This window comes from Fukomys damarensis, unplaced genomic scaffold, assembly GCF_012274545.1.
Source record: "Fukomys damarensis isolate Sample0158 unplaced genomic scaffold, DMR_v1.0_HiC HiC_scaffold_16, whole genome shotgun sequence".
Classification (NCBI taxonomy): Eukaryota; Metazoa; Chordata; class Mammalia; order Rodentia; family Bathyergidae; genus Fukomys; species Fukomys damarensis.
Genome location: NW_022900928.1, coordinates 129,096,601 through 129,107,209, shown reverse-complemented (window position 1 = coordinate 129,107,209; position 10,609 = coordinate 129,096,601). Strand labels below are relative to the sequence as shown.

Sequence of the window (10,609 nt, the reverse complement as noted above, 5' to 3'; positions counted from 1 at the left end):
GTGCCGCGCTTGAGCGGGTGGAGGGCGAAGTGGATGTGCAGGTAGAACTCCAGCTTCTGCGCCAGGGCGTCCCCGTCCCGCACAGTGATGGGGATGTGCTCCTCCCACAGGCGGAAGAATGCCTTCTGGTCCCCGCCACTGAAGGCGGCCAGGAGCTCCTGCTGCGGGAGACACAGCGCGAACCCAGTGGAAGGGGGCCACCTCTCCCCACGACCCAAACCCCCACCCCCGGAAATGGGGATCCGAGCCGAGGAGGCCACAGCAGGGCAACAGGGACATGCCACATCCTCAACGGGCCTGGGATGGACTCCTGGGAGTCCCAGGACACGAGGCCGGGCACAGCTGTGGGTCAGACCATGGACGCCGCCCTCCTCTCTGCAGCAGACAACCAGGGCCACAGCCGCGACTCAGAGCCTCGCTGCGAAGCTCAGAGGGTGCCGCCTGGCACCATTATTTGGCCACTGTTTGTTGTATTTCATTTTATTTTTTCCCATACCAGGGATCGAACTCAGGACCTTGCGCTTGCCAGGCAGGGGCAGCTGCTGAATTACATCGCCGGCTGTGGTTTGCTATATTTTAAAAAATGACCTCACACGCAGTCTTTCTGCATGACTTATCCCTCAGGTGAAATCCTGCCCGCCAGTCAGCAGAAGCTCAAGCGGTGATGAGGTGGTCAGGGGTCCCTGACGCCCCCTTGCTCCAGAAGACTCTGGGGGAGCCTGGGTACCAAGGGACCCACGCCCTGGCCCAGCCCCAAGCCTGTAGCCACCAGCCACAGGGAGCAGAGCCCGAGGCCTTTCAAGGCAGCAGCCTGGCCTGGCAGAGGCTGCACCCGGCAATGCTTCCGTCTGAGCTCTGTTTGCAGTCCTGGGGCCATGAGCCATCATCATCTGTGCCAGCTCACGATTCATCTGAGCTTGGGATGGTCCCTGCGGTCAGACACACACAACCTGCTGCGGCCACTGCGTGATCACAATGTAAGGGTTCCCACTACGCTGTCAATGCCAGTCACCAAGACCACTGGCGACGGCAATCACATGCTGCAGCCTGTGCCTGGTGATGCCGCTCAGAGGCCGCTGGCATGGAGCGAGCTCTGCTGCAACAGTGCTTTTGTGGGAGGTTGGGGGTGCCTGAGACAGGGTCTCACTACGTGGCCCAGGCTGGCCTTGAACTTGCAGTTACCCTGCCTCAGCCTCCTGGGCGCTGGGATTACAGGCTGAAACAGTGCTCTTTGTCTGGGAAATGTGTCATGGTCTGTCACATTAAAGAAAAACGGACCCCAAAACATCAGGGAAATGTGGATCAGAACCACAGGGTACCACACTTCAAATCCTTTGGGATGTTACGATTCAACACAGAGTAACAAGATGGTGAAGACGTGGGTAAAGTAGGAACCCTCATGAACCTCTCTGTAAAACAGTCTGGAAATTCGTCAACAAATTAAAAATGCAACTAACAGCCTGCCAGGCATAGTGGCGCATGTCTATAATCCCCACACTTGGGAGGCTGAGGCAGGAGGGTCACCACGAGTTCAAGGCCAGGCTGGGCTATAGAGTGAGTTTGAGGCCAGCCTCAACTACACAGCAAGACCCCGTCTCAAAACAAACTCCTCCAAAATGGAACGACTGTATGACCACGTCTGGGTTATGTCTGTGAAAACTGAAGCGGAAGTAGTCTTGCAGAGATATACGACACCTACAAGGTGTGGTCAGCAAATAGGTGAACTGGGATTTTGAGGTTTGTTCTGTTTTTTGCCATTAATCCCCCCTGGCTTCAAACACACTCATTCCATCATCCCTGCCACTTTCTAGAGCAGTTCAGGAAGTCTCCTTGTATGAGTGTCTTCGCTTGTGCTGCGGTGGCTGCCTTGATTCAAAACGTTGACCTTTCCTGGTCATTTTGATTCTGGGGGAGAGCCAGAAGTCACATGTTGCCAAATTTGGTGGATGAGGACGCACCATCATGTTTTTATTTGACAGAAATTGCCACGTACATTTGATCAATGAGAGATGATTCTAAAATACAAAATTTTATTGCAGTAAAAGACATATTGCCTTTAGTTTACCTCAAAATACTCCCCTTACTACCACCACATTTATCCCATTGTTCTTGGTGCTGTGTCTTTTACTGTAATAAGTTGGTGTTTTAAAATTTAAACATCATCATGTTTCTCAGTTCCCCTTGTATGTCTATCACAGTATTATTCACAATAGCCAGGAGGCAGAAGCAGTCCCAGTGCCCCCAGGGGAGGTCCGTGGGCATCCACAGGGTGGAATTATTAAAACGTGAAAAACATGGCCATGCGTGGTGGTGCACGCCTGTAATCCCAGCACTCAGGAGGCTGAGGCAGGAGGATCACTGTGACTTCGAGACCAGCCTGGGCTACACAGTGAGTTCCAGGTCAGTCTCAACTACATAGTGAGACCCTGCCTCAAAAAACCAAAAAACAACAACAACAAAAAAAAAAGTGAAAACTTGAGAAGTCTTGTTCTGTACTTCTGCACTGATAAGCCTTGAGGACATTGTGCTGAGGATCAAGAGCCAGTCAGAGTCATAAGAGTCTGATTACAGAGAGAGCCTGGCATGGTGGCATGTGCCTGCAATCCCAGCCACTACGGAGGCCGAAGCAGGAGGATCAGAGTCTAAGTCCATTCAGGGCAAATAAGTGAGCCTGTCTTAAACAACAACAACAACAACAAAGGCCTCATGCTATGGCTGAGGACTGGGGACTCAGCTGCTTAACAGACACTGAGTTTTCAGGTGTGGGAGACGAGTAGGTTCTGGAGAGGTGTCTCACACTGTGAATAATCTTTCTTTTTTCTTTTTCTTTTTTGAGCTATATCACCAGCCCTCCCCACCACACACACCTTCTTTTAAAAAAGACTTGAGACAGAATCTCATGAAGTCACTATAGGCTGGGCTTGAATTTGCAATCCTCCTGCCTCAGCTTCCCAGATGTGCTCCACCATGCCTAGCTCAATCATCTGCACCATTAATTGTGTGGTTCAGTGGCACCGTTAGCCGGGCTGGGGACTCTGTGCCAGGCAGCTCAGTATGGCAGAGACTGGGCATGGGGGCAGCTGCTCCTCCTGCACCTGCACCTGGCCCTGGGGAGCAGGGACCCAGGGAAGATGGGCGTGCGTGACACAGCCTGAACGCTGGAGAGAGACCAGGGGACACCCTGGACTCACCAGTGACACCTGCAGATCTAAATGACCCTCGTGGACCCAAGACTTCTGGCAGGGGCACCTCTCATCCAGAGATGAAAACTCAGAAACCTTACCTGAATAGCTGGTGACCTGGAGTCCTTTAAGCAGCCACCCACTGTCTTACTGAACGGTTTTCCTTTTATTTTGCATTCTTTTGAAAATGTTTTCAAGGTATCCTCAAATTCGGCAAAATCTAAATACTGTAAAAGAGAACATAAGCAACAGGAGAAAAGAAACAGTCCAGTTAATAACTGTGCAAAGGCCCTGAACAGATATTTCTCCAAATAAAACTCACAAAAGGGCTCAACACTTGGCAGTGTGGTGCACACCTGCAACGCCAGTACTCAGGAGGCTGAGGCAAGAGGGTTGCTTTGAGTTCAAGGTCAGTGTAGGCTACATAGTAAGTTTTATAACAGGACTCTGTGTCAAAAATAGATAACTAAGCATACAATAAGCAAAATAAAGGGCTCAATATCACTAATTTTCAGAGAACAGCAAAGCAAAACCACAATGAAGTACTACTGCCTGTTATCTAAAAGACTAGACGTAAACAACTGTTCTCAAGGAAGTAGAGAAAAGAGATCCCCTGTACACTACAGGTGGGAATATAAATTGGCATGGCCAGTATGGAAAAGTGTATTGGGGTGGGGGAGCCTCAAAAATTAAAAATGGGACCAGCACAGGACTGCTGGGTGCTGATAGAAATGAATGAAAAGCAGTATTTCAGAGCGATATCTGCACTCCTACAGTGGCATGGCCTCATTCACAATGGCCATGCCAACGGACAAATGAAGAAAGAAAATGTGTAGCTGGACATGGTGACACACAACTGTAGTCCCAGCACTCTGGGAAGCTGAGGCAGGAGGGTTGCAAGTCTGAACCCAGCCTGGGCAACTTAGCAAGATACTGTCTCAAACTAAAAAAATTTTAAAAGTATGGGGATGTAGCTCAATGTGAAGCTGTGAGTTCAATGCCCAGCACTGCAAGCGATGATAACAATACTGATAATAATAATAACAATAATGTGGTATGTACATATAACGCAGTATTACCCGGCCTCAGGAAATAAACCCGTAGGATAAATGCTAAGTGAAATAAGCCAAAGGGCAAATCCTGCATGATCTTACTTTTGCTTCTGTTTTTGAGACAGGGTCTTGCTATGTAGCACCGGCTGGCCTCAAACTTACAACAATCCTCCTGCCTCGGCCTCCTGAGTATGGGGATTTGTGTGATCTCACTCATATAGAAATGCAAACAGTCAAACTCACACAAGCTGAGCGTAGAATGGTGGTTGCCAGGGGTTGGGAAAATGGGGGGATGCTGGTCAAAGGCACAAATTTCATTCCCACAAGATGAGTATAGCCTGGAGAGCTAACGTTCAACCAATGTGCTAAGTGAAGTTAAGAGTACTGACCGTGTATTCAGCATGTGCTTAGAGAGTAGATTTTTAGTTCTTAAGTTTACCACTAGAAAAAGCAACAGGTAAATGCATGTATGTGAGGCCACAGGTGTACAAGTTAGCCCGAGGGTGGTGATCATTTCACAGTATGTCAAAACCTAAACTCTGTGCCTTCAATGTATACATTTTGGTCAGTTACCTCAACAAGGCTATAAAAAGGAACATCATAATCCTAGCACCAGAGGAGGCTGAGGCAGGAAGATCACAAATTTGAGTCCCACTAGGACAGCTTAGTGAGATTTTGTCTCAAAATAAAAAAATAAAAGTGGTAGAAGCACTCGTGGGTTCAGTCCCCAGTACCACAAAAATCAAAAGAAAACATAAATGTACACGAACCCCTCTGCCCTAACAACACCACGACTTTGGTGTAGCTGGGCATGGTGGCACATGTCTGTAATCCCAGCACTCAGGATGCTGAGGCAGGAGGATCACCACAAAAACTGTCTTTCTTGGTTTTTTTTTTTGGTACCAGGGATTGAACTCGGGTCCTTGAGTTTGCAAGGCAGGCGGCAGAACCACTGAACTAAATCCCCAGCCCCTCAAAAACTGTCTTTAGAGCAACTGAGTCAGCTCAGCTTTATCACCAGTTTTTAATAGAGTCTAGAAATTGTTGGTGAACTGCCACCTCTTAGAGAAATAACTTGGGATTGGGCTTCAAATCTACTTATCACTGCATACTGTAAAAACTGAGAAAGACAGGCCAGCCATGGTGGTGCACTCCTGTAATCCCAGCACTGGGGAGGCTGAGGCAGGAAGATCTCAGGAGTTCAAGGTCAGCCTGAGCTACATAGTGAGTTCAAAAACAGCCTGAACTACATGGTGAAATCCTGTCTCCAAAAACAAAAAACACTAACAAACAAAAAGCTGAGAAAGACAGCATCATAGAAATGTATGAGAAAAAAAATAGTTGTTCTAGAAGGAGGCTGTAAATGGCCTATCACTACTAACAGAAAAGTAAACGCTGCTTGCCGATGCAGTCTGGGCAGGCCAGGCTGATGGCTCTGGCTTAGAACAGTACAATCCTGGGAATTTGTCACTTGAAGTGGAATTAGAAACAGTGCCTGTGACAAAGAACAGAACATAGGAAGTCGTTCAAAAGCGGGCAGGGTCACTCGTGAGCATGTCAGGCAGAGCACGCACAGTTGCCTCCGTTTGGAACTTAGGCAAAATACAATGCATGGAAAATTACAGAATGGAAAAGAAAGAGGTACAACTAAGAGAAAGGATCACCGCGCCCCGTGACCCACCTCTCTCACCAGTCCCAGCAACTCCGACTTGTGAGCCAGGACGTCGCCCATGCTGAAGCTGCCAGGAGTCCCTCAGCGAATGTGCAAGGCGAACAGAGAGGACCGGGCTCTCAGGCCACCCTGAGCAGGTGGCTTTGGGTGGAGGGAGGAGGCTCCCCAGAGAGGTGGGTCGGGGTGGGGGCCTCCTGCGACTCCCGGCTTGGAGGCCTGAGACACAAGGCGCCTGTCCCCTCCCTGCCGCCCGTGCCTGTGGCCACCTCTGGGTCTGACCTGAAGACAGGATGGCTCTGGGCTCTCAACTAACTGTGCCACCGCCGGCGGGTGCCCCAACGGGGAGGCTGTTTCATCTGGAAGATAAAATGGAGGACCTATCAGAGCATCTGCAGTTCTAAAGTGTGAGTCCGTCCAAGTGTGGGGCGCGCACCTGCAACCGCAGCACTCAGGAGGCTGAGGCAGGAGGATTGTGGTGAGTTCGAGACCAGCCTGGGCTACACAGTGAGTTCAGAGCCAGCCTGAACTGCATAGCGAAGTACAGCCCGAACTACACTGCCTCAAAAGATAAAAATAACAGTAACAGAAAGTGTGACTCTGCGACTTTACTCTTATCCGTACCCAGGTCAGGAAGATTAAATTTGCTAAGTGTTGTGGTTTGGGTCACGGGTCACTCAAAGCCACATCCCTAAGCCTCGGTCACCAGGTGTAAGTGGAGCCTCTGGGGGTGGCAGGAAGGTGGGTGGCTGGGGTGATCCCTGAGGGGCGCTGGGACCTTGGTTTGTGTCCCCTGCCACAACACAGCCCACTGACCCTGATAAGCCTGACACCATGAGCCAGGGCAGCTCTCCCCGGGGCTGCTGTGTCACAGCCTCCATCTCCCTGCTGTGGTCTCAGGGTCCGAAGGGACACAGCGGTGCACCTGCCTGCCCCTCTCCCGCCTCCATCAGCGTCCCCACCGTGACCGGCGGTGCACACACAGCTCGGCCTCCATACCGTCCTCTTCCCCTGGGCCTCAGCTCTGCTCTCTGTGGCCCTGGCCCTGCGTGTCCCCGAGCCTGCCACTGGCTGCCTGCAGCCTCTCCTGATGCACACTCGTTGTCCCCTCATACACAGGCCAGAGGAGGATGGCGTCCGAGCAGAGAGGAGCAGGAGAGGCGGGTGGAGGGTGCAGGGCTCAGGCAGCTGGGTGCTGGGGCACAGCGAGCCGGGGGCCAGAGCAGGTGGCTTAGGCCTTGGGTGAGGCAGCAGGAAGCCCAGGGAGAGTAGCAGAGGGGAGGACCCAGCCATGCCCATCCTGCTGCAAGCCCGACAGTATGCTCAAGACAAGAGACAGGAGCCAGGGCAGCTGTTCTGACTCCAGATATAAAAGGCAGAGGTGAGCCAGTGCGATGGTGCACACCTGTGATCCCAGCTCTCCAGGAGGCCGAGGCAGGAGGATCACAAGTTCAAACTCAGCCTGGGCAACTTATAGACATAGCAAGACCCTGTCTCAAAATTAAAAAGGGCCGGAGATGCAGCTCAGGGTGAAAGTCCTGGTGGGTTCAATCCCCAGCACCAAAAGCAAAAAGATAAAACTGCACAGGTGGCATGAGCTGAGGGGCTGGGTGTGGGGTGAGAGGAGGAAGGAAGGCTGACACCCGCTGGACAGACGCCACTCCCTGAGAAGGGGACGCGTGGGTGGGGTCCGAGCCCCTGATCCACGGCCAGCGCCTGCACGTGTGGCTCTGCATCCGAGGTGCTGCTGTGGGGTCCAGCTCACAACGAGGTACGGATCCAGGGCCAAAACAGGGTCGCAGCTGAGAGTAAGAAGCATCTGGATGGCTGGAAGCAAGGAACGGTGGGTACCAGACAGACCAAGGCAACATGGCAGGGCTTCCGGTATTGTGAGCCAGCCGAAGACACAAGGAGCGGAAGCTAGGAGGGCCCCAGCCTGCAGCTCTGTGGCATTCTCCAGGTGCTTTCTGCGGGGTGCAAGAGGCTAAGCCAGGAGGCTGTGCTAGCAGAGACGGGGGGAAAGACAAGTCTAGCATCGAAGGGACATCAAAGCTATGCTGGGGTGGGGCTGGGGCAGGGAGGCCGGCAAGGGGCTGTGCATGGAGAAAAGGGGACACATCAGTGACCTGGAAGACAGAGGCAGGGGTCAGAGAGGGGAATTTTGAAGTCCAGATTGGAGAGGTGACAGTAAAAAGAAGCTCATGACAACTTAGGAGGCTCAGGCAGGAGGATCACTGTGAGTTCAAGGCTAGTCTAAACTACATTGTGAGACCTTGTCTTGGAAAAAATAAAAAAAGAAAATAAAGAACAAAAGCTCACAACCAGAGAGGCGGGAGACAGAGGAGACTGGAGGAAACGATGCCCACGAGTAAGGAGGAGGAAGCAGCCGCAGTGACCCGCACATTGAAATCTCCACAAGGAAAGGAGACAGAGAGAGCCAGGTAGAGATTTCTCCCCCGGGTGCTGCCTCAAGGATAAGTGGCAACTGGTTCTGCCCATAGCATGAACGTCAAAGGGGCTGGGGACCCTGTCACCACCAAACCCCCGCGTCAGCCCTGCACACAGTGAGCCTGGGCCCTTCCCTCAATACCTGCTTCTTCCCAATTCCTCCTCCCAGGCAAACTCAACTCAATTCTAACTCAGTCCAGACTTGACCTTCAGGAGTCGCCCATGGAACCCTCCCCCAAGTCCTCGGCAAGGTGATTCTTTCTCCTTGAGGGCATCTCTGTACCTTACCTCTATTTTATGGTTGTAATTATAACTGTGTCTCAAAGGCTGAGAGCAGTATTGTATCTAAAGGCCGAGAGCTGTATGTAACTTTTGTACCCACAGCACCTAGCAGAGTATTTAGTAAGACATCTGTGGGAGAAATAAATGAAGCCAGAACAAGGAGGCGGCATTTTGGAAGGCCCTGAAGCAAGAATACTTTGTTGTTTTGGAGAATTTAAACCCCTGCCAGCCTCAGGGCCTTTGCACAAGATTCTCTGCACCTGGAAAGCTTTTTCTCCCCCTGCTTCCCTGGCCAACCCGTGTTTAATAAATGTCAGTTCCTTAGAGAAGTGATCCTTGATGAGTGACCCACTAAGTGAATGTGAGCCGCCGCTGGGTGTTCTAGTACTCTGGCTTTCTTGGTGATTACAGAACTTTCTCCTAAATCTTTTATCCTATGGAGGGTTTATGCAGGAACCATGCAAAATGCGTCACATTTACTCTTCCTCCTAAACCCAAGAGCTGAATGTCATTTCCATTCTCCTTCTACAGACGAAGCAATTAAGGTGCTGCCACTGCTCCTAAGCGACAAAATGAAAATTTAAATCCATGCTGATTCTAACCATTGAACAGTATTTTCCCCAAATTTAGACCATCTAAGTCAGAACCAGCAGGTAAGTTTGTGCAGGTGAAATCTCCTACTCCAGCTCGTTCTTACTGAGTGCTAGGGCCGGTGTCCAGATGTCCAGAAATCAGCCTTTTAAACAAGCTCCCTGCGTGACACCTCTGCACCGCAGCCTGAGAACCAGCGCTCTAACTCCTGCAGACGCTAAGCTTCTTAGCAGGATTTAGGGCCTGGAAACCGGGTGGAAAAAGTAAAGACTATGGGATTTGAATGGAAGACAATTCGCACAGCAGGCATCGCGTTTCTGCGTCGATTATATGAAGTCCTAGGCTCGGCCTGGGTGTCTGGGAGGTGCACTGCTAAAATGAAGGTCAGACCTAAGAGCCCCAGGCCTCCGCTCGCACCGCCACTTCCCCGCTGGCCTCGGGGAGGGGACGCCCCTCCAATGTTGTCCCACTGCTGCAAGATCAGGAACAACTTGCGGAAAGCAGCGGGGAATATCTTTGGGAGGTGCGGACGGCCCCCTCCGGCCTCTGCGGGTAAGAGCCCTGGACCGCAGGGGAGAGGCGGGAGCAACCGTATCGGGGTTTTCCTCGGGGCAAGGGGTCAGCGGAGCCTCGACCCTGCGCCCTCCGCCCCACCCCTGCTCCTCCCGGCCCGGGACTGCGGGATCGGCGGAGGGGATGGGGGCCACCGCACGTTGGGGAACGCGCTTACCTGCTGCTCCGCCGCCAACCCAGCACTCACCCTGTCCGAAATCCGTCACCCGGGCAACCGCCGCCGCCAGCCTGGCATCACGTGGAACGTCTTGGCCAATCCCAAGGCGCGGCTGACGCGGAGCAGCCTGGGAGGAAGGGCCGGCGGCCCAGAGATTTCCTGGCGGCGGAAATGAGGCTTCACAGCTGAAATGGGATTGGCGTCTCGGCCCTTCGATCTCCTGTTCCCTGCGCAACTCGCGGCTCATTCATTTTTACAAATAGGCCTTAGGAGTGACCGGGGAGGCAGGCTTAACCCCTAGCCGCAGGGCACTCGTGGTCTCTCAGAGAAAACAAAACTGGCCGTGGGATTACAGTGGGCTGCGCTCGTGGGAAGAAAAGTAGGCGTGGCTATTCCCATTTTACCCGAGGGATCTGGGGTCACCTAGGACCAGAAGTGACGCCCGGAACCTGCGCCACTGCAGAACTTTCATAGACATATTTTAAATGTGAAATTTGGGGTTTTACAAACAAAGCAGGAAGGCTGGGGATGCAGCTCAGTAGCAGAGCGCTTGCGCAGCCTACACAAGGCCCTGGGTTTCATGCCCGCACCACAAGAAATAAACGAAAGCAAAATAAAACTAGACCTCAGATCCTTACGCTCTGTTCCTTTTCCG

The 10,609-nt window shown here is 52.1% G+C and overlaps 1 protein-coding gene across 1 annotated transcript in view; it reads right to left on the bottom strand.

The window, feature by feature from the left end:
* Armc9 (armadillo repeat containing 9) overlaps nt 1-10,049 on the bottom strand; it is an 85,219-nt gene extending 75,170 nt beyond the window's left edge. Inside the window, exons 1-3 of the mRNA XM_033764679.1 lie at nt 9,955-10,049; nt 5,916-6,262; nt 3,284-3,409 (exon numbers count right to left, since the gene is read on the bottom strand). Of these exons, the coding sequence (XP_033620570.1) occupies nt 3,284-3,409; nt 5,916-5,966 (177 nt within the window). The 5' untranslated portion in view covers nt 5,967-6,262; nt 9,955-10,049. The remainder of the gene's footprint in view (nt 1-3,283; nt 3,410-5,915; nt 6,263-9,954) is intronic.
* Nucleotides 10,050-10,609: the final 560 nt, after the last annotated feature.